Source organism: Nematolebias whitei, chromosome 7 (genome assembly GCF_014905685.2).
Source record: "Nematolebias whitei isolate Nwh7 chromosome 7, NemWhi1, whole genome shotgun sequence".
NCBI lineage: Eukaryota > Metazoa > Chordata > Actinopteri > Cyprinodontiformes > Rivulidae > Nematolebias > Nematolebias whitei.
In genome coordinates, this window is record NC_056504.1 from 43814148 (window position 1) to 43839147 (window position 25000).

At 39.5% G+C, this 25000-nt stretch overlaps 2 protein-coding genes across 2 annotated transcripts in view; one reads left to right on the top strand and one right to left on the bottom strand.

Annotated features, from left to right (window-relative positions):
- Positions 1-25000, bottom strand: part of LOC119411943 (serine/threonine-protein phosphatase 6 regulatory ankyrin repeat subunit C-like) — a 1101338-nt gene that overhangs the window by 432590 nt on the left and 643748 nt on the right. The gene's annotated exons all lie outside the window — the stretch shown is intronic.
- On the top strand, positions 10451-24950 carry LOC119411959 (proline/arginine-rich end leucine-rich repeat protein). Its single transcript, XM_037678931.1, has 7 exons — positions 10451-10512; positions 21093-21528; positions 21619-21804; positions 21879-22036; positions 22158-22354; positions 24027-24102; positions 24487-24950. The coding sequence occupies exons 2-7, from the start codon at positions 21097-21099 to the stop codon at positions 24575-24577; spliced, it is 1140 nt and encodes a 379-aa protein (XP_037534859.1). The 5' UTR covers positions 10451-10512; positions 21093-21096; the 3' UTR covers positions 24578-24950.

The window sequence follows — 25000 nt, forward strand, 5'->3', positions numbered from 1 at the left end:
AGCAGCACACAAGCTGAAATGACTAGAACACAAGCTAAAATGAGCAGCACACAAGCTGAAATGAGTATAACACAAGCTAAAATGAGCAGCACACTAGATGCTTGTGATGAGAGAAGCAGAGCAGTAGCTAAAATGAACAAAAATATGCTAAATTAGCAAATCAGATGCTGACATTGACAGCATCTGATTTGCAAAATAGATTCTAAAACTGAAAACAGCAAAACTATAGCCAAAAGCTAAAGAAAGCACAATGTTAGCTTAAAGCCAAAAGTAACAAAATAGTAGCTTAAAGTTATTAGTAGCAAAATGGCAGTAAAAAGATAAAATTAGCATAAGAAGATAAAAACAGAGCAAGTATACCAAAGCAGATTTCAAAGAGCTCAGTGCTTTTGGACTAACAGAACATATCTCAATATATTTCTAGAAGGAATTTTGACTCAAAATTAAAGTAAATAAAGATTCATATAGTTGCAACAACCAAAATTTCTAGCACCCAGATTGAACTGAACATTTTGATGTTAAAATATTACAAAAAGAACAATGTATGCAGAAGAAGCATTAGTGCAAAAAACATACAGATGAAACTATTAGCAGGAAAATGCTGACTCAGCACACTATTATCATGAAGTAGCAAAAACACACCAGGGTTAGACTTTTGGCATCAATCAGTTTTAAACCCACAATTTGAACACAAATGGCAGAGAAAACAGGGAACACTAAATCTGCAGCCTACTGTTACCAATTCAACATTTTCATCTGAGAACCAAAAAATAAGCACATTTTGAGAAAAATGCAAACATTGGCTTTTACTTTCTTTTCACAGTCGGCGTGAAATCAAACAGTAAAAGATAAGTATTTGAAATCCAGCTGATTCTGCAGAGTCTGCAGCTGACCTGTCTCAGAGTTACTGTAGATGTTTGTGGAGGAGTTTTGGGTTCAAATCGAACTGTAAGGGTTGCATGAGAGAAAGGACTCGAAACAGAATTTATTCCAGACATTCCTTCTCCAACAAAAGGAGTACCAACACAACCTCATATGTGAAACACATGCAGCTCACAGAATGAGACTCATGCCTCATGCATGTGGGCATGGCAGGCTTATCTGCTTTGTCAAAGAGAAAAACATCCAAATAATAATAATAATAATAATAATAATAATAATAATAGTGGCCCTGTGATGGACTTGCGACCTGTCCAGGGTGTACCCCGCCCCTTGCACAGTGATTGCTAGACATGGGCACCGGCGACCCCTATGACCCAAAATGGAAGAAGCGGGTAAAAGATAATGGATGGATGGATGGATGGATAATAAAAATAACAGAAAGAACATCTGTCCCAACATGAAAAAGTAAAGCCTGCACTTTTTGAAAGGACTGACGTTCTGGCCTGATGTGTTTATTTGTTGAGGATGACTCTCAGCTACCACCACATCAAACTTTAGCTCAGTATCTGCAAATTTGACTGAGTTATTGACATTTTTGTGTTGGCTAAGTTTAATTAGCTGTGGCAGCCATCTTGAACTGGGTTGATTCCCCATGTTAAATCAGCTGTACATCTATTGATTACTTTCTGAGAGTTTCATTAAAATCTGTTCAGTGGTTCACAAGATATTTTGCCAACACATACAAACAAACAAATAAACATACAAACAAATGCATGCTTACACATGAGTAATAATTACAGTATGCAAGCTGTAAGATGATATGGTTCTCCTGAAGAACAATCACCAGCTGAGCTCGGGTCAGTGAGTCCCACTCTGAGTCGGTGCTGGTTTCAATCAGGACCAGTTTTATTGGCCCTAGCTTCAAAATGATTCAGCTGGAAATGTTTTCCTGGTTGGATTCCGACATCAGCTGTGATTATCCTGCCAATCACATATGATTACACCAACCAGCAGTAAGTGTCACTGTAGTTGTCTGAATTCAATATATTACAAACCAGATTACATCACGGGATCAATGGATTATAACTGTTTCTGAATTAATGACTAAGAATTTGATTTAAAAATATTTAGTAGAGTAAATCAGGAGTTTGTTTCAATCTTCCCTCACAAAAAAGATCCCAGTGCTTTCCAAGGTTCGGAGCATTTGTGGACTTTATTTAGAAGAAAGTCTAAACTTTTTTTTTTCAGCTGTTCCCTCTTCACCACAGCAAGTCATCCTCCTCCATGTCACTCTGTCCTCTGCATCCTCTGTCCTCACTCCAACTACCTCCATGTCCTCTCTAACTGGATCCATACATCTCCTCTTTGTCTTTTTCCTGGCAGCTGCATTTCTAACATCCTTTTTCCAATATACCCACTGTCCGTCCTTTGGTCATGTCCAAACCATCTCAGTCTGGCCTCTCTAACTTTATCTCCCAGTTGTTCAACCTTTGCTGTACCTCTGATGATCTCATTCCTAATCTTATCCATCCTCGTCACTCCTAAGGAGGAACTCAGCATCTTCATTTCTGCCACTTCCAGTTCTGTCGCTTGTCTTTTGTCAATGCCACTGTCTCCAGACCATTCAACATAGCTGGTTTCACCACTGTCTTGTAAACTTTCCTTTCCTTCGACCTTTGCTGCGACTCTTTTGTCACACTTCTGTGCGTCAACTTCTTAACCTCTTTATGATACTCTCCGTTTTCCTGGACCATTGTCCTTAAGTACTTGGAGTCCTGCACCTTTGTGGCCTCTGCTCCTTGTAGCCTCATTCACAGAGAAAGTCTAAACACTGTCAATAATGGTGATTTCCTTTGAAAGGAACTACTTCAACCTGAAAACGTGATTTTTAACAAAATGTTCATTTAAAGAGAAACAATCAAAATAGACTGAACAAAATGTCAGTTATGTGGAAGTAAACAAATGTTGGGCGTTTCTGGAGCATCACTGAATACTTAATTGCGCAGCTCGGGGTGGCTGCATGTTGGAGTAGCTCTGTTGCATTCATTCTGAGTTATTGCTTTTGAAAACAATACTTCCTCTTTTTTCTGGATGTAATCGCTTTTTTCGGATGATTATTTCCTCTGGTATGCTGTGCAGCTGGAACGAGTTTTACTGAAAGCTTTTTACTTTTGAGCATTTGTTATGATTTGTAACTATGGCAACAAGGTGTTTTTTAACAACCAGGTGCAGTTGATTAGCATCTCAAAAGCTCAAATATCTCAACTACAGCCCCAAACCCCAAATGAGTCGAAAAGGAGGCTTCGTGGACGAATTTCCGTCAACCTGGCGGCAGTGCTCGAGTTCCTGACTGCCGAGATCCTGGAACTGGTGGGAAACTTGGCTCGTGACAATAGGAGGACCAGGCTCATCCACTGGCACCTTCAGCTGTCTGCCCGTGGAGATGAGGTGCTCGGCAGACTGCCGGGAGGAGTGATCATTGCTCAGGGACGAATTCTGCCTGGAATTCGAGAATTCCTGCTGCCCAGGAGGACCGAGAGACCCGCCGGATCGGACAGCAAGCTGGATCCGAGTGGACGGATTGGTATCTGTGGTCAGATTCTTCGGATTCGCTGCAAGAAATCCTTCATGCCCACAGCTATCAACATCTATAATGACTCTAATGAAACCATTACGCTGAAACGTTTCACCATCTATCCAGAAGGCTTCATCAGTCAAGGAAACACACAACACAAAACTGATTCTTCCCTCAGCAGCTTACTCCAAAGTGAAACAAACCAGTAAAGTTGGAATGCTTCAGCACACACAAAAAAGAAACTGTCCAGATGTCCTGACTGAAAATTGTTGGATTGTATACCTAGATTATTGAGCATGGACTTTGTTGGTTTTGAACCAGTTTGACATGCCTGTCGACGAGGAAGAGGGCCGGCACCGGAGGAGGGGGCGTGCCAAAGCGACCATCTTAGCACCGACATTACTGGTTTGTTTAACTTTGGAGTAAGCTGCTGGGGGAAGAATCAGTTTTGTGTTGTGTGTTTCCTTGACTGATGAAGCCTTCTGGATGGAAGGTGAAATGTTTCAGCACAAAAAAGAAGAAACTGTCCAGATGTCCTGACTGAAAATTGTTGGATTGTATACCTGGATTATTGAGCATGGACTTTGTTGGTCAACTATTGGAGGGTTTGGCGACCTGTAAAATCTAATCGTTGCCGACTAGAGGTAAAAACTAAATGGGTTGTGATGCAAATAAAACTCTTTGCGACTAATTTGCAACATACAAACTTCCTTGTAATTTGCTGAAATGCTGCACAAACATAATTTATTGCAGTTACAGTATATTTGTAGTTTGAGCTACGTTGCAAGGAGAAGCTCTGTGTTTACCAGTAGGTCTACATTCCTACCCTCACCTTTGGTCACAAACTCTGGGTAGTGATAGAAAGAATGAGATTGGTGGTACAGGTGGTCAAAATGAGTCTTCTCCACAGGGTAGCTGGATTTTCCCTTAAAGATAGGGTGAAAAGTTCAGTTATCAAGGAGAGACTCGGAATGAAGCTGCTACTCCTTCACATTGAGAGGAGCCAGTTGAGATGGTTCGAGCATCTGGTAAGAATGCTGCTTGAATGTTTAGGGAACTTTACAGAGTATGTCCAACTGAGAGAAGACCCGGGGAAGACTCAGGGCACACTGGAGAGACTATGTCTCACTAGCTTGAGAAAAGTTGGTTGGGTAAAGAGACATCTGGACCTTCCTGCTAAAGCTGCTACCACCACCTTGACCCAACTCTGTAACAAGTGGCAAATAGTGGATGGATGGGTGATGGTAGTTATGCTTGTTAGCAAATTAATTGTTAGTACCAATGGGTTCTAATTCAAAATGTGCATGTTCTCTTGCAGTTTCGTGTCAATACAGTCACAGCCCAGTGCGATGCAGGTTTAAACAAGAAAAGATGACAAAGAATTGTTTCATGTATTTTTTTTTCCTTTGGTAAACTGTTGTGTAAAAAAATAAAGGTGCTTTACACTAAGAAAGTACTTGAGGGGTGTTTGCAGCATCCATCCATCCATCCACATCCATCCATGCATTATCTTAACCCACTTTTTCCTTTTTGGGTCACGGTGGTCACTGGTGCCCATATCCAGCAGTCACTGTGATAGAGGTGGGGGACACCCTGGACAGGTCTCTAGTCCATCACAGGGACACAGAGACAAATGAGACAAACAACCATTCACTCTCTCACTCACACCTTGGGACAATTTAGAGTCACCAATCAGCCTAACATGCATGTTTTTGATCTGTGGGAGGAAACTGGAGTACTTGGAGAAAACCCACGCACGCATGGAGAAAACATGCAACTCCACCCAGAAAGATCCCTAGCCAGGATTTGATCCGGCAACCTTCTCGCTGAGAGATAACGGCTCTAACAACTGAGCCACCGTGTCGCCTTGTTTGCAACATTTTAAACACATAATTATAACTCAATCTTTAGCAGAGGGTTTTCACTTATTATCTGTCAAATGTTTCTCCAGCCCTGTGATGGACTTGAGACCTGTCCAGGGTGTCCCCTGCCTCTAACACAGGAAAATGGACGGATAGGTGGATGGATGGATGGATGGATGGATGTTTCTCCCCCAAAACCCTGAGTCATATTCCTTTGAACATCATGAACTGTTTAGTAACATCTTTACCCAACAAATTGAGCATCAGTGCAGCTTTTATCTTCTTGAAATTGTCAGTTTTTGTGCAATATGCAACAGAGAAGCAATTGGAAATGCTGTAAAAACTGTTAACTTTACCAGTATGGGGTTACAATGTTTGGAATTTGGGCTTAAATCTTGGACTAAATCTTACAAGATGTTGCAGCTTCATGTTACTTTAGTAAAACTGGTCATTTCTGTGGCACATATTAGCACTCCTACAGCTGTGGGAACATTTCTGGCTGATTAATCCTGAGTTATGTATTTAAACCAAACATTTCAGCCATCCAAACTTCTCTGCTGATGAAAGAACAGACAGTTCCTGGAAAGTTCCCAGATTATTATGCACTCAAACCATTATGGTATTGAACGTGGTCCTGCCTGTGCTCTGCCTCAGTCTGCTCTGAAAACAGCTGCTGTGGTGTGTACCAAGTGCACCGAGAAAGACCGCTGCTTAAAGATTTCCTGCGGTAAAAGCAGGTTTCAGCTTCATAAACATGGATCTCATCCCCTGGATCAACCAGTTGGCTCTGGTCCTGAATAAATGGGATCCAAACATCAGGATGTTTCTGTCCAGGCTCTGCACGTGGCATGGTAAGGAGTAACAATCCACAGGTCATGTGACTCTGTGTGAAAGAAAAAAAAACAAAAAAACAACTTCATAATTTTATTCTCTGTTCATAGCTGCTTCAACTCTAATGGACAACAAGGACCATGAGACACAGGCTGTGGCATCCCACTCTTAAAACATATATAAAAAAAAAAAATATATAAAAAAAAAATATATATATATATATAAACAGTGTCCTAAAACAAGAAAATGAACTTCTGATTAAGAAGGTAGAGTCAAAACCAGATGTTTACATACACATGCACATTAAGACACAACCATTTTTTTGTCTCACTGTCTGACATTAAATCAGACTAAATCTTTCCTGTTTTAGGTCCAATAGGACTTCTACAATTATTTACATTTCTCAAAATAATGGGAAATCCAACAGAGGTAAGTCAGGTTGTCTGGACAGTTTCTTTTTTTCTTGAAACATTTCATCTTTCATCCAAAAGGACTTCATCAGTCCGAGGAGCCACAACAAACTCAGTCCCACAAGTAGCACACTCACATAGTGGACCAACCAGTTTGATGGTGATAATTGGTTTCTGGAGTCCACCCTCTCCCCACCCCGTCAACTCCTCTGAGGCAGTCATAGCCAAAGTGGTTCAAAACATCAAAGTTCATGCTCAGTAATCCAGAAAAAAAAAATCCAGCAAAGTTAATTCAGGTCCTCTGGACGGTTTCTTTTTTGTTGAAACATTTCATCCTCCATCCAAAAAGAAAGACCCCTGAAACCATCTTATCACCAACAAACCGGTTGGTCCTCTATGGGAGTGTGCTGCTTGTGGGACTGAGTTTGCTGTGGCTCCTTAGACTGATGAAGTCCTTTGGATGAAAGACGTAACGTTGCAACAAAAAAAGAAACCGTCCAGAGGATTTGACTTAACTCTGTTGGATTTGTTTACCTGGATTATTGAACATGAACTTTGATGAGAAAGACAACATTTCATTACTTTCTTTGAAGTCAGAAGTTTACATGAAAGTTCTGACACATCCTGTGGAACGGAATCAGTTTTGTAGGATGCCTTGCTCACAAACACCTTTTCAGCTCTGCCCACAGTTTATTCTACAATTCTGAGATCAGGACTTTTGCTTTTAAGCCACTTTGTAAATAAGTTTGCTCTCTGCTTGGACTCATTGTCCGTTTGAAGACCCATTTGTGTCGAAACTTGTCTTGAGATGTTGCTTCAGTGTTTCCACATAATCTCCTTTCCTTGTTGTGTCATCTATTTTGTGACGCGCACCACTTTCCCCTGCAGCAAAACACCCTCACACTATATTAGTGTCACACCTGTCCTTCAGATGGGATAGTGCAAGCTTCGCCCTTTTTCCTCTAAACGCAACAACGGTCATCGTTGAACTTTCACCAGACCCCAGGACGTGTTTCCAAAAATATCTCTCGTTTGCAAAACTGTAATCTGGCATTTTTACGTTGGTTTCAGAGGAATGACTTCTTCCTCGCTGAGTCTGTGTTGGTACAGGACTGGTTTCACTGTGGATAATTACTCTCTGACCAGCTTCTGCAGCAGCTCCACAAGGTTTCTTTACTTTTGTTTTGAGGCTAAAGCACACATTTTACACATAAGTCACCCGTCTTCTTCCTAAGTGGTACAGTGGCAGGACAGTCCCTGGTGTTTATTAATGAGTATAATTTTTTGAACAGATGGACGTTGCACTTACTGGCTTCTGAAAAGTGTATCCAAAGATGAACTAGAGTTGTAGAGGTTGACAGTTTCCTTCAGGATATTGTGGCCGAATTCTTATGGTATTTTCTGTGATGTCACACAAAGAAGCATTGTGTTTGAGGTGAGCCTTAAAATACATCCACAGGTGTGCCTCCAATTAACTCCACTGTTGTCAACTAGCCTATCCTACCTGAGTTTCCAAAGTAACAACATCCTCGGGGCTTTCTGAATTTGTTTAAAGGCAAAGTAATCTTACTGTATGTAAACCTGTGACTTTGAAAAATTTAATTAAATTAAAAAAATCTAAAAAAATAACTTTCATTATTTGGTCATTTATCAAATAGGAATAATTTTAGGAATCCTAACTGGCATCAACAAGAAGGGTTTAGTCCAATTTCATGGTCAAAAAATGGTTAAGTGACTATTCATTAAAGCTTAAGTTAATATCTGGTTTCAACTTTCAGTATATAAATACAACAACATATTATAGTTTAAGTCAAATGTAAGTATAATAGACATTTTTAACAGATAAGAAACTAATATTCAAGTCAGGGTTTAAGGGTTGGTATAATGATCATTGTGTGTCATTTTGGAAAAATTCCTAAAAATCGCTGTAAATTATTTTTATTCCATCCATGAATGTTTCAGAACAACAAACTATTTCTTTAGGTTTTTTAAAACAAATCTCTACCAACCAAGAATATGTTTAAAGGCTCAAACATAACCCTAATCCAGACTTCATAATCTGGAGATTTACTGTAAACATTTTTTAGTGTCCAACAGGATTCTGCCAGTTGTTATTATCCCAATGCGATTCTTTTTTTGTGTTTAGTATTTTAATCACTACTTCTAATGATCAAAAAACAAAAGTCAAAGGAACTGGTTTCATGCATCAGTAACTTGGAGCTTTTTAAAAAAACAAAAAACAAATGTGCATTATCATGCATGAAACAAGAAAACTGCTGCCTCATTTATTCTGCCATATCTTACTATTAGTTGAAAAAATGTAAGAAAACACAACTTTATTTCTCTTATTGCCATTCAATATGATATCCTAATACTTTTGCTTCATTATTTGGTTGAAATGATTTTGAATAAAATTTACATTTTACTTTGTGTCAGATTTTGTTTCTGACTTTTGAGCCATCCATCCATCCATCCATCCATCCATCCATCCATCCATCCATCCATCCGTCCATCCATCCATCCATCCATCCATCCATCCATCCATCCATCCATCCTCTTCTTCCCCTTCAGATCAAGGGGATTACTGGTGCCCATATCCAGCAGTCAGTCACTGTGCGAGAGGCAGGGGACACCCTGGACAGGTCTCCAGTCCATCACAGGGGCACATAGAAACAAATGATACAACCATTCACTCACACCTAGGAACAATTTAGAGTCACCAATCAGCCTAACATGCATGTTCTTGGTCTGTGGAAGGAAACCGTAGTACCTGGACAAAACCCATGGAGAGAACATGCAAACTCCACCCAGAATAGTCCCCCGGCCGAGATTTTATCCGGCGACCTTCTCACTAAGCGGCACCAACTGCATCACCGTGCCACCTGAACAATGCACTGTATATATACTGATGATTTTTAAGTTTAGCTAATGTTTAATTAATGCCCAAGTTTGGCTAAACATTTTGCACAATGTAGCCTTCAAACTATGACTCAAACTACAACTACATCCAGTTTTAGTTCAATATCTGTAAAACTGACTGGGTTGTAGGAAAACATAAACAAAAGGAAAAGTGACCTGGTTAGAGGTGATGACGGAGAAGGAAGCAGGAGAAAAAGGCGTGTAGATCCCCACATGTGTTTGCCTCATTATTGCTCGGCTGCAGCTCATGCTGCAGGAATGCAGTCCAGTAAACACATGTCCATCTCTAAAGCCCCAGTGACATTTGAACACACACACATTAAGGCTCAATGCATATTTGATCACCGTGCAACTCAGCTTTACTTTCCTAAAGCTCCGCCTCGACATCCTCCACCTCAGCTGGCCCTCAGTGATCAGACTGCAGGAGTTTTCTTTGGCTGGACACAGGAACAGAATTCTGCTGGAGGTTCGAGGGACACTGAAATGATGCCATGGGATCAGAGCAAAGTTGCTGCTAATGAAAAACACATGACTGGATCTGTGTGCTGTCATCCTAACAATGGTGAAGTGGGTGGGAGGCATCTTGATGGGATTTTCCCAACAAGAGCCCCAGTGTTCCCAACGTTGAGATGCATGCTTGTGCAGAGAAATACATTGGCACCACTGTGGGGTTTACGTCTGACCTTAGAGAAAGATTCCTTCATTCTTTGGTGGACTAAAACCAAACAATAACAAAATGTGACTCAGTTTAAACCCATGAAAGAGCCCCCCCAAGTTCTGCAGAAGAAATGAAGATTAAATCAGTCTGGAACAAAGCCAAGCAGAGGGGCGGTGAGGACCACTGTGGCCCTCAGAGAAAAATAAGCCCCAGAAGCTGGTGTGTCCACTGAAGAAGAGAGAAAAAGGGAGGGGAGGGTTGAAAACTGGGGAAAGAGAAGAGAGAAAGAGGGAGGGTAAGAAAAAGAGTGTGAGGCAGAGAGAGGTAAAGACGCTGACTTGTGAGTCGACTAAAGAGGGCAGGTACCACGGACAGGTAAGAAAGTTTCTTTGTTGTATTTTTGCTGAGCTTTGACCGATAAGAACTTTAAAAAAAAACACGTTGGAGTGTCTGACACAAAGAGATGAAGGCGGAGCGGGTGGTGTTCGCTGACTGAATCTGTGGCTCATCACAGCCGTTCGCTCCAGTTTCTATAGAAACACTTTAAGATCCAAAGTGGTACTCTGCCCTGCGAACAGCTGCAGCACACCGACTCAGCGTTTACCTCCCACACCCTCACCTTGAGGTGAAGTTTGGCCATCTGTTGCAGCAACGATGCAGGGGGAGATTTTTAGGGGTGTTTTTAAAGTTAAACAGTTTAATGTTTTCCTGAAGCAGCTCTCACTGATGGGTTTCATTTCTTTTCCTACTCGGCTGCGAGTCCAGATGGATGTTGTTTCTAGGTGGGTGTTAACCAAAGTCCATTACAAAACTGAAGAGGAAGATTCTGGAAATGCATTAAAAAAAACCTCTCTGGAACGCACGCTGTTCAAATAAATCCATCTTGTGCCAATTTCCTGTAATGTAACTTGGTGAAACCAAAAAAAAAAAAGTTTTGGCAGAGTGGAAAGAATGTTGGAAAAACAAACAAAAAAAATCCATCATGGGCAGAAAAACGATGAAGGATTACAAACTAAAGACTGAGTGAAACAGAAAATCAGCCAAAAATGTTTTTTATTTAGTTTTCTACTGCAATTTGACCAATACCTGTCACATACCAGACCTGTTTTATTTTACTGTGTTTAGATATTTAGCATTTATATGTAACTGAAACTTTTTTTTTTTTAGATATCTGACTCAGATGGTTGAATTTGGCCATGAAAGACATAACTTTTGTTCATAGCTTAGGTGGTTTGACAAAAAAAATCAGCTCATGACTCTGCTTAAAAGAATGTTAGAGACACTTCAGCCAAAACAGAAGATTGAGAAAAAAAACTTAAGAGCGCACATGAGAATGTTGGTATTAAACGAAGCTAGATTCAATTCAGTTCAGATTATTTATATAGCGCCAAGTCACAACAGAAGTCGTCTCAGGGCTCTGAACAAAAACATTCTTTTATATAAAAGTAAATCTATAACATTAATTATCTGAGGAGTAGACTGCTTTGAGTTTAACGTCATCGCAGACTCATCTTGATCAAGCTTAAAGGCGACAGTGGAAAGGAAAAACTCCCTCATGAGGAAGAAACTTCCAGCAGAACTAGACTCATTTTTCATTAAGCTGTGGTGCAGAAAAAATGAACCTGGGGTTATTTTTATTCTCATCAATTAAAGATGAATAATATAAAGTTCTAGCTTTATGGGGGGCTTTTTTATAAGTTAGCAGACTATCTCTCCAAATTTAATAAAAGTCTTCAACTTTGGTGGAGTGCCATTTTCTTTCCAGCTTTCTAGATGCCTGTTTTAAAGTACATAACTCGGAATTGAACCAAGGAGCTAATTCTCTGACTGATTACTTTCTTTTTCAGCGGAGCAGCTTTCTCAAGTGAAGTTTGCATAGAAGTTGTAAATGTATCAATCAGATGATCTAAGTCACTGTTCTCTGATGTATTACTCTGCAAGACAGAGGAAAACATTGATGGAAGAGAATCTTTAAATTTGTTTACAGTGTTTTCTGATAAACACCTGCTAAGGTGAAATTTACTCTCAGTGACTGTGTAATCATTTAATGTAATGTCAAAGATTATTAAAATGTGATCAGACAGGATGTATTTTGAGGATGTATTACTAAGTCGTTAATCTCGATGCCATAAGTCAGAACCAGGTCAAGAGTGTGATGATGAGAATGAGTAGATGTGTGGACGTTTTCGGCAAAACCAATTGACTATTAAATTTTTAAAGGCTATGCTTGAGCTATCACTTTCAACATCTACATTAATATTGAAATCTCCCATTATTATGACCTTATCAGTATTTAATCCAATATCCAGTATCAGTATTTATTTTGGGGGCCGAGATGGGGCAGGGGCAGAGGCGGGGCAGCTGACTCAGGACTCGAAAGTCCCAGGTTTGATTCCCAGCCATTCCCATGTGCCATGGTGTCTCTGAGCAAGACACTCAATCCCCAATTGCTTCCCGGGCACCCACATAGCTGCCCACTGCTCCACCTGAGTGTATCCCAGTGTGATGGGTTAAATGCAAAGCCAGTTTCGCAATTGTATGGGAACACACAATGATGACAACACATTAGGATTTTCTTTCTTTCTTTATTTATTTATTTAATAGTAAGTCAAACAAGAAATCTGAGAATTCAGACAAAAACTGAGCATAGGAGCCTGGTGGGCGATATATACGTAACAACTAGTTAGAGTGGATTATCTGATTTCCATTTTACATGAAAAAGACTGAGGGACAGTAAAGTATTATAATTAATAATTGGTTTATGACTGAAAATTTTAATATACTCCTCCACATCGACCTGTTGTTCTAGGAACATGAACATTTAAATAATTAGATGGAGTGGATTCATTTATTTAACAAAATTGTCCTGTTTTAGCCAGGTTTCTGTCGGACAGAATCAATCAGTAAGATGATCAGTTATCGGATCATTCACTAACAGGGATTTAGAGGAAAGTGATCTGATGTTCAATAATCCACATTTAATGATTTTACTCTTTTGCTCTCGTAACTGTGTTTATTTTATTTATTTTTAGATGAGGAACTAAAGATGTTTTCAACTCAAACATTTTGGGTTGTCATCTTTAGTCTTCATGGGTGAAATGTTCTATATACAATTTTATTTTTTAGATACTTCAAAATTAATCTTGTTCACACCATGATTGGGCATTAACATAAATGAACATTCAAGTTTTGTGACACAACACTGGCCATAATAAATGTAATCAATGTCGTATTTAGATGTAAATAAGAAGTTAAAACCAATTAAATAAAAAACAGTTCATTTTACTGCTTATTAGACCTGAATTAACCCTTGCATTGCTTTTTGGGGGAAAATCAGCGACGCATTTTTATATATTTTCTTGAATGTGTTTTTCTTTATTTATTTTGTGGGTGCGCTCAATAAACACTTTTTATGACAAAGTCTAAAAGTCCTTCTACGTTTTTTTTTTATTTTGTCAGAAATGTTTCAAACGCTCTCATAACCTCACAGTAACTTTACTGTACACTCTTGTGTTCCTTAGGGGATAAACTGACCAAAAAACACTGTATATACAACATTTGATCCCATATCATAATGTTATGCATTCCTCAGTGATGTTTTTTCTTTTTACCTCTATACCTATACTTCTGATTTTTACATCAGCTCACTAGGTGGCGCTCTGCTTTTACATTTGAGAGCCTCTTTGGAAATGTTTCTAGACAAAAATTCAACCTACACTAGAAGCAGTACCTCCTATAGGCCAGAAGTCGCTGTCATTTCGTTCGACAAAATCCTTTTAGTTTGAATTTAAAATCCAAAAACTCTCTTGTAATGTGCACAAATAAACATTTAGAAATAAAAAGATGTTCCATATGCATGCAGGCTGCAGAATTGGATGCTCCACGGCTGACTGCCATTAGTTCCCCCAAAGCAGGACGTCATTACCGGGTGTACCAAACTCCCGCAGCTTGCTAAAAAAATTAAAATCAGAAAATGAAGTTGTGCCTGGGTAAAGTAAATAAATATATATTTTTTATTATTAAAAAACCTCTATGTCCAGCCACGGACAGACAGGAGTAAGTTTGACTGAAAAGATCTGAAAGTTCCCGTGGGCTCTCCGGTCTTCACAAAACTCTGGACTGGTACTTTTAAAAAATTGTCAAAAAAATCTCTTTGGATGTACTAAAGAGGGAAAATGCTTTTTAAAATTATTTATTTCAGAAATTGTCATCAAATATAATTTTTTATATATCAAATTAAAAATAAATAAATAAACAAACTAAAACTGAAGGCGCTTAAAAAAAGTTAAAAAAAATTAAATAAAAAAAATTAAAATTTGACATTTTTTATTTCAGGTTGAGATAGTTTTAAGTAATTTACTAGTTTATTGAGGGAGAAAATATAAAGTGGACAATTTCCCACAAGAATGGTCATAAAAGTTAAAGGACAAGAATTAACAAGTCTTTTCAATCTTCAATCTTTTGAAGTGAGGTTTTTAGAAATCTTTTAAACTATGAGTATCTCACCTGTTGTAGATAACTCTTTGAAGAACCTAAATTTGTAGAAAATAAATTTAAATCTGACGGGACAGATGAGCTAACAGCTAGTCAAAGTAGAGCCAAAACGAAAGAGGATATCCATCCATCATCTTTACCTGTTTCTTCCGTTTCGGGTCACAGGTGCCATGTCCAGCTATCACTGTGCGAGAGGCGGGGGACACCCTGGACAGGTCACAAGTCCATCACAGGGACACATAGAGACAAACAACACAAATCATCATTCACTCTCTCACTCACACCTAGGAACAATTTAGAGTTACCAATCAACCTAACACGCATGTTTTTGGTCTGTGGGAAGAAACCGTAAGGAAAACTCATGCACGGAGAGAACATGCAAACTCCACCCAGAAAGGTCCCAGGCCAGGATTTGAACTGGCAACCTTCTCGCTGAGAGGAAACCGCTCTACCGACTGAGCCACCGTGCTGCCTGAAAGAGGATCTCTTAAAAACAACCATCAACCTACAACAATCCTAAATATTTCAAAGCAGTTCATGCAGATGATATTTTATAAATCTCTGTCATCTGATCCTAAGATTTGTGCCGAAGAGTCCCAAGCTGCACTGACGTGCTATAGCTAGCTGCTGCTGCTATGTGAGAATTGTGTAAATAAGTGTGTCATGTGACCCTGACAGCAGTGTAAAGATTCATGATTTGGGTTTGCTTGAACTGCTATGAAAGCTTTGCAAATGGAGTCGATTTAAGACAGCAGTGACTCATTTATGTCTTGGTTTGGCTTGGACACGTGGTTCTATTTCTCTGAACAGTTTGTTCAAATAGTTTTCTACAAAATATAAGACACTGATTATTCATAACCTTCCCAAAACCACTTCAAAAGATCGAAACCATCAAGTTACTTGCACCAAACAGAGCCATGTGAGAACATCTGGATTGTTTTAATGATTAAATTTATGTTACAACAGTTTTTGTATTTTTGACTCTACATGATAAAGCTATAGGATCCAGGATGTGGCGCTAAATAAAAAAAAAAAACTTAGCAGAAGTTCATAAAGAGTCATGCTGACTTGAAAATATTGTGCAAAATCATTTTTTAAACATCAAAATGACTTGGAGTGTTAGTTTCACTCTAAATAGGACTCCATTCAAGCTCATGCTGTTAAATTAATTTATTTTGACAAAGCATTCAAACTGTCTGGGAACACAGCGCATCAGCTGAGTGAAGCTGACACCCCACCCACTTCCAAAATTAAAGCAACTAGTCTGAATGGTTAGTGCTCCGTTAGTGCTGGTTTGTGCCGTTAAAATTTTCGTTAGTGCTGCTTTGCTTTCTGAGATATTAAAGATTAATTTTTAGCTCATCCAAAGGTCACAATCCCCCCATGTTGCTCCAAAACACACGGGAGTGGTCTACTTTTTTAGTGCTTCGTTAGTGCTCGTTTGTTCCGGTGAAACTAGCGTTTGTGCAGCTTTAGTTTATGAGATATTAAGAATTATAATTTCGCCCGATGACGTCACCACTCCCGTCCGTTTCGGAGCAACATGGGGGGGATGGTGACGTCATCGGGCAAAATTATAATTCTTAATATCTCATAAACTAAAGCAGCACAAACGCTAGTTTCACCGGAACAAACGAGCACTAACGAAGCACTAACGAAGCACTAAAAAAGTAGACCACTCCCGTGTGTTTTGGAGCAACATGGGGGGATTGTGACCTTTGGATGAGCTAAAAATTAATCTTTAATATCTCAGAAAGCAAAGCAGCACTAACGAAAATTTTAACGGCACAAACCAGCACTAACGGAGCACTAACCATTCAGACTAGTTGCTTTAATTTTGGAAGTGGGTGGGGTGTCAGCTTCACTCAGCTCAGCGCATCAACATATAGCGTACTTGCTGCCGTACACGTCACATCCGTCCAAAAATGTCTAATAAAGTGGAAAAAAAACATAAATAAGTCTCTTTGTCGTATAAGTCGCATCTATTATGCGTCACCGCTGACCACCCGGAAATGTGGTCCGGTGTTGTGCCAAAAATTGATTGGCTGCCAAATGACAGCCGTGGGAGCGTGCGCGAGAGGACTTTAACAAGAATTTAACAGGATTAACACAAAAAGAGTTATTTGTTTGCTCCAAATTATAGAAAAGGTGTGTCTCAGTTGAACTTTGCCTTAATAAATGCACTTTAATGTTCAAATCAGCAGCATTTCGCCTGGCTGGTGCAACGAAATGCAGATAATTTGACGTTTGCGAGACGAAGGTGGCTTGGTATGGCAAGCCAAGTGTCTCTTTAATAGTCACTTTTAATTATTAATTAAACACTTGGCTTGTCATATTGCTCGAGCACCCTCTAGTGGCTGAAAATGGTAGTGTTCAATATTTTCCGCGTCAGAATGAATGAAAACATCAGATCTCAGCCAAAAATTGGATTATAAATATGGGGAAAAATAACTTATATTAGTCACTTCAGTATATAAGTTGCAAGACTTGCAAAATTATGCAAAAGAATTGTGACTTATATGGGGGAAAATATGGTACTAGACTCACAGTAAAGCATGGCAGAGGTGCTGTCATGATGTGGTGCATGGTTTCCCAGCACAAAATCACTGTTGAAAAAAAAGTCTGTTTTGCACTGGCATTTCGTCCTGACCGATACATTTAAACAATTTAAAAATCAATCCAGCAATGACTAAATGAAACTGACTTTGTGGCTCTCGAGGAGTGGCAAGACGTGTTTGAAAAATAACTTCAACAAACAAGTTTTTGTCAAAAATTTGGACACAGCTTGCAGTTTGTGTCATGTGATGAACTTCCACATATACTCATGTCCTGCCACGAGTCTCGTGCGTGTGTCCGATGTTCTTATAGAGATCATAAATGTTTCAGCCACCTCTGACTCTGAGGCTTTTATTGTTTGCCAAAGTTCTGGTCATAAAATCAGCACTAGGAGAAGAAAAGTTGGTTCTGGATTAAACTAAGGGTTGAGCTGGGAGCTGTGATGCTTTGAGTGTGAAAAGAGACAAACGCCATGAACGCCGTCAGAGGAGCGCTCGGATGTGTTTTTTCAGGAGGAGACTGAGCCGGTGATTTATGTGTGATGTGTCAGGCCTTTTACTGCATTTGTTTTTGTGTGACTAACCTCCCTGAAGTTTGAATTTATTGATTTTTTTTAACTTTGTTACAATTATTTTGATTAGTTTTATCAAAATCCAGCTTTCTGTTTGTTCATCTTTGTTCTCGTATCATTAGTTTTAGTTTGCTTCCATCAGATCATCGTAACTCTGTTGTGTTTTCAGACTTTCAAGCTCTTCTCTTGATCTTTATTTTCTTGGAATCTGCTTCTGGAGTGCCTCCATCGCTCTCTCTTTCCTTCTTTTGTGAAACAAAATGCATTTTCTTTTCCTAATCCTCTCTCCTCTCTTGTCCACCTCACTTCACACAACTTTTCATGACAAAATGTTTATCAAACTGGGCTGAGGCTTTCCAAACTCATATTTTAACTCTTGATGTGTGACTGATGGAGGTTTATTCTGAAAGCAGGGTGGGGATCATGCACATGCACGTTTTGCTAATGGAAAATATTTGCTTATTGCAAACAAACATACACAGATCCTGTATAAACTAAATCCTTATCATGAACAGATGGAATAAAATGACTATTTCAGCTTGAAAAGTATATTTGTGTTCATTTAATTGGGCGTTTTCTGCATTGGTTGTTACATTTTTCAGCCTAGCTCAGCTGGTTTCCCACATCTGTTTGATATATTTGAAAAAGACGCTGCCTACATTGCACAGCAAAGTCCCATCCCCTCTGCTCTCCTGGTGAAATGAAAACTGGGTGTGTCCGATGAGTCTGTAGCAAATCAATGCTGAGACTGTTCAAAGCAAGCAACTAAATAAACATGTGAAACATTAGCTTTGCACAAAAGCCATTGGTAAAAAGTGTCTAAAAGAAAAGTTTAAACCAATCTTTACATTGTTTTATGAGATGCATTGCGACTTATTGGAGTTTCCACAAGGCTTCTGTTCGGGTCAAAAGGTTAGCCTTAAACACAAAAACATTCCCAACCCCAGGTTTCCCTCTGGCCCACAGTAATGTCTTTATCCTTTAATTCTCAAAAGTGCTCGTTTTATCATCTGTATCTACTTTTCTTTTCCTTGACAAATGGCAGAGACCACATTTGCATCTTCATTATGTCCAATTTGAAACAGTGAATTCATTAAATAAATATTTTTACATCATGATGTTTTCATCACATCAGACTGAGGTCGTCAAATATCACTCAGTCTGCTGTGTTTATGGAAACATGTGGACTGAAAATGCATATCAGAGGAACAGGGAAGTCTTTTGAGCTGTGATTTGATAGTGGGAGAAAAACAAATCTGGTCGGTGCCGATAAAAGTGAAAGGGTGAGGAAAAAACGTCAGTGTTTGTCAAAGTGGAGGAAGGAAGAGGATGAGTGTGGTTGGATGAAGATTAAGAGGCACAAACTGGCTGAACGAAATGGAAACATGCGTAGTGAAAGAGTTTATGACGTGCTTTAAAGTTTAAGAAAAAACTGAAATAGCTTCCATATAGCTCCCATTCCTTCAGGAGCAGGTGAGGCTGCTTTTAAACACAGGAACAGACAGTCCAACAACAGAAAACAGAGGGAGAATTACCACAGAGACAATCACAGGTGACTTGCAATTAAGTCAAAATAGTAACAATAACATCAACTAAAATATTTTCCAGTACGGCTTCATTCTGAGGCCTTTCTGCTCCTCCACAAACAATTGAGAGCTGCCTGATAAAAGGAAAGTCGTGGCACAAAGAATGAACAGCAGCAACACGACACTAAACAAGTCAGATGTGATTAGAAAAGCAGAAACGGAAGTGGAGGTAGAAAATATGAACGATAAGCAGCTTGGTAGTGCCCTGTGTAAAACCAGTCCATCCACTTTCTTTATCCGTTTGTCCGGACAGGACTGCAAAAGCACTGGCGCCTATTTCCAGCGGCCATTGAATAAAAGTTGGGGCACTTCCTGTACAGGTCACCAGTCCATCACAGGGATGCACAGCGACAAAATAAACAGACAACTGTTAATGCTCTCACTCACTCCAATTAAGGGTCACCAATTACCTAACAGTTTCTTAACTGTGGGAGTACCTGGAGAACCCACAAACACACACACACCAGAAAAGCATGCAAACTGCATGCAAGGCAAACTCATTTATTAATGTTGAAATAAAGTGACACTGTGAAACTAAAGAACAAACCTTTTATATGTCTGTTCAAATTATTCAAAATGAAGGGAATGTTCTTAAGGCTGAGCATTTAAATACACATTGTAGCCAAGTGCTACTAAATATAAAGATAAAGGATAATCTGTGGCCAATGACAGCAATTCCACAAATTATAGTATGGGGTTTAAATGCAGGTGATAGTACAAGAAGACTGGAGCAACAGCCTCAATAAAATGCATGAAAAAAAAATCAACTAGAGTCAATAAAAGCCAGAACTGCTGAACTGTACAAATATTTCTGTTCTTTATATATGCAAAAGAAGAAATGTCTGCAGTTATGGTCCATTAAGTCAGAACATGGATCAAAGGACACATAACATTTGGAGTCCGGACAATTTTAAGGTTTTAAAGAACTTTTCGTGAAAACAATGTTATCAAGCAGAACCCAACAGGAGTTGGGAGTTTTGGGCCAAAACAAACAAAATAATGGCGAAAGCATCAAACCAGGCAAATACATGACTGTTGTCGTCATGCCGTACATACTGTTTGTCTCTAAACCTACAAACAATAAACTAAACCTAAGAACCAAACTCAAAACTAGACTGGTAACTTCTAATGCCCAAGTAATGACCAAAGTGACATGGATTAAGGGTGGTGTCTGTGGCAGGGGGAAGGGAGTAAGTGAGTCAAAATCCAAACTGAAGCTGGAGTCAGAGCAATCGGCCAGCAGCCAACCAGCTGAGGAGTTAGTTCTTCCCTTGCTTTTCAAGTTTTACCAGCCAGCCAGCTCTGGAAAGAAAGGGCATGTTAATTCAGGAGACACTGATTCATAACTTGACACAGCGGATGCATAACGACTGCACAGTTCCGATAATCCAAACTTGGTAATAACTCTTAAATTAGTCAATTTGTTCAAGTTCAAGAATCTTTTCCCCAAGGGCCAAATTGTTTCATAGTCAGTATGCACACGAAACATCCATTCTAAGACATTGAGACATTAAAATAACCGTACAGAAGTCCTTCATGCCTGTTACCACCTTCATCTCAACCACAAGTGGCTTTCTGTATAATTTTAACAATAGGAATCAACAACAAAAACATTATTTATGTCCTTACAAAATTAACAAATGAGTCACAACAAGGAAATAATTAGTCTGTCAAACTTGTTTTGGTTTTAATCCACAAAGCTACATTTGATGTGAAATAAATCTAAGCTTTTCTGTGTTCTGCTGTAGGACAATGAAGGCTAGTGTGGGGCTCATCTCTTCAATGGTTCTGTTCCTGCTAATTGGAACAGTGTTCTCCCAGAGGCCTCGGCCAAAGAAGCCCACCAGACGCCCACCTACAACAAGGAAGCCTCCAGTCCGCAAGCCTGTGACTCCAGCAGCAAAAGAACCCCTGGAGCCCACAGACTTCCCCCCACCCATCCTAGGCCCACCTTCCAGTTTTTCTGACTGCCCTCGAGAGTGTTCATGTAACCCAAGTTACCCAAATGCTCTCTACTGCGAGAACCGAAACCTCCGTGTGGTCCCGGTCATCCCGTTCAGAACCCATTACCTTTACCTTCAGAACAACTACATTTCAGAGGTGACTGCAGAGGCCTTCAACAATGCGACCGAGGTCCGCTGGGTCAATCTAGCAAACAACCGCATTCAAAGAATAGACAAACAGGTCAGAAAGCGTATCTCCAACAAAACTCAGGATAAAAAAAAATACACAAAACTACAGTTCCATTTCAGTTGGTACAAATCTCTTCCACAGGTATTTGAGAAGATCCCAGCATTGTTGTATTTGTATGTGCAACGAAACCAGCTCAAGGAAGTTCCATCAGGCCTCCCAGCAACATTGGAGCAAATTCGTCTGGATAGGAATCTCATTTCTAAGATCCCTACCGGAGCCTTCAACAAGATGGAGAACCTGACTCTACTTGACCTGCACTACAACCAGGTGAGCCTCATTGAATAGCAGCAACAACCTGGTGGGTTTCTGGAGTAGATGTGAGTGTGTGATGTCTTTGTCAGCTGAGTGACACTGGTCTGGGAAAGAACACCCTGAAGGACCTGAAGAGCCTCTTGCAGCTCAACCTGGCTCACAATACTTTGAAGAAGATGCCCTCTGGTGTGCCAGGCAACATCATTCAGCTTTTCCTGGATAAGAACCGTATAGATGACATCCCAAAGCAAGTATACCTTGCACTAACTGTCCCATGGTTATAAACACATTAAACCTCATCAGAATGTGATAGACCCAAATCTTATGGAGTATTTTACAGTCGTGTCCTCTTTGGTTGTCTTGTTCAGAGATTACTTCAAAGACTTCTCTCACCTGGCATTTGTGAGGCTGAACTACAACCAACTGAGTGACAAAGGAATCCCCAAGGCTGTGTTTAATGTCTCCACCCTGCTGGACCTGCAACTGGCCCACAACCAGCTTAAAATGGTTCCCGTCTTCAACAGTCACCTGGAGCACCTGCATCTCAACCACAACAGCATTGAGAGTGAGTTTTTATTTTCTTGTTTTGATACCATTTCAGACTTAGTATAAATCAACATTTTTGTAGCATACTCTGATTTCTGCTATGATCAGAGTTGCATTTTCAGTTGTTTAGCCACCAGATCTTTATTGTTAGACAATTTTCTTGCTTTTTTGCTACTGTTGTCCCTTCACTTAATAAAGGAAATATAGATGGCACTGTTTTCTTGGATATGTAGAAATTTTGTACATTTAATTACACTGTCCTGCTTTTACAACTGTCAAAATATTACCTAAAGTATCAAAGTTCATGCACAATAATCCAGGTGGAAAATCCAACAAAGTTAAGTCAGGTCATCTGGATGGTTTCTTTTTTTGTTGAGACGTTTCGTCCTTCATCCAAAGGACTTCATCAATCTGAGGAGCCACAAACAAACTGAGTCCCACAAGCAGCAATGGACCAACCAGTTATTGAGGAATATTGAGCATGAACTTTGACGTTTTGAACCACTTTGGCTATGACTGCTTCAGAGGAATCAACGGGGGAGAGGGTGGGCCCCAGAAACCATCTTATCACTATGAAACTGGTTGGTCTACTATCTGGGTGTGCTGCTTGTGGAACTCAGTTTGTTTGTGGCTCCTTGGATTGACGAAGTCCTTTGGATAAAGGACGAAACGTCTCAACAAAAAAATAAACCATCTAGATGACTTGACTTGAACTTTGCTGGATTACCTAAAGGACCAGGAACAATGTGTTGTATTGTCAAAATCAAGTTGTCTTCTCACATAACCAAAGAAGGAATCTCATTAAAAAAAACATTTTCTCATCATTTTAGCCTGCATTTAAACAAACATCCATATTTGTCCTTATATTGACCTTCACACGTACGCCGATGACATGTTTGTTTATGCATCTGGTAAAAATTGCAATGCAGTTGCAGAAACAGCAACTACAAATTTAGAAAAAGAAGTATCTGCTCAGTGGGATGTCTCATTCTTGCCTCTGTTAGACGCTCCGAGTAGGTTGGGCAAGATTTTTGTTTGAAACTTTGGCGTGCAAGGCAAAGGTGGTGTGCAGTCATTTAACAAACGCTAGTTTTATTTATTAGGTCGTACTAACGTATCACACTAAAACTCCTGTCAACACTTAACATATATTTAGCTAATTAGCTTTATTTTCTTAACTAACAGGCATTTTTCTGTTAAAAAATGTTTATCATAATTGATTTACTATTACTTCTGTATGCATATTTACTGTATGTTGATTTTCACTGTAATCAACATTTTGCTGTTAATTTGCCTTTAGTTTTAACACATTAGTTTTCTAGTCTTGCTAGTTTTTGCTACAAACACTCACTTTCCAGTTGCTTTGTCATCATATCTATGCAGTGGTGTTTTCCATCATTAAATAATTCCAGTTTCTGTCAAATACCAAAGTACCAAAGCGTGACTGGCATGTTTCAAGAACTGCCTGTTCACCTTCTTCCAAATCAGTGTCAAACTTTCCAAGCATTCCTGCAACAAGATAACCAGCGTTCGATGACCAGTGTTCATGTTATCTGTCTGTGACTTCAATTAACACATTTAAATATTCTGTACCACAAACATGCATTTTGGTCCGCAGCAAAAAAAAAATTTAACCTTTCGTTTGTGCAGCCATGCATTGTCTGTTATTTATGATCTTGTTTTGCTAACAGGCATCAACGGCACCGAGATCTGCCCGTATGAGATGCAAGTCGACCTGAGTGACGACAGTCTTGTGCCAAGACTAAGGTACTTCACATTCAATCATATCAGGGGACTTTGTCACGTGCACTGGTACTGCAACATGCTACATGAACAGGAAGAATTGGGTTACCCATATTTTTCGGACAATAAGGCGCATTAAGCGAAACAAAATAGTCAGATAAGTCAAACTTTATTCAACTCATACACAATAACTCTCAACATTGTTTAGTTGTACCACATAAAATCGGCTTGAGGTCAAGCACAACCAGAATAAATACATACGGCGCACCGGATTATAAGGCTCACTGTCGATTTTTGAGAAAATTAAAGGATTTTAAGTGCGCCTTATAATCCGAAAAATACGGTACATGTTAGAAAAGGCAGAGTTGTTGAGACAGCATTTTTAAAGCAGCTCTTCTGTTGCCTCAGGTACCTGCGTTTGGATGGAAATCATTTGCACCCACCCATACCTTTGGATGTCATCATGTGCTTCAGACACCTTCACTCCATTGTCATTTAGGAGCCATTCAAGCAAAATCCTACACACAGACGAAAGCATTGCACAAGAATGAATTCAACCCAGCACAAACTCAGTCAAGCACAGAGTTTAGCTGCAGGAATGCGTCACTGGAAAAGACGCACTGCAGTTTGCCAGCTTTGACACGGTTTTAATTTTCATCGTTGCAGCAAGAATCCATATACTCAACAAAAAACTTGAAAAAAAAAAGGTGAGCATACAGACATTTAGCTTGAGGTTTGCTTTGAGTTTTTCAGTGAATTAAAAGATAAAAATAGAATAGGTAAAGACTGAAAGGACAGGTCCATTCATGCAGATGTAGAGAAGAGCTGTGTTTGCAGCAGGTGTGGTCAGAGTCGAGGAGACGACGGCGGTGGACTGACCTATCAAGGTTTTCAATGTAAAAATTCTCTTTTTATTCTTTTC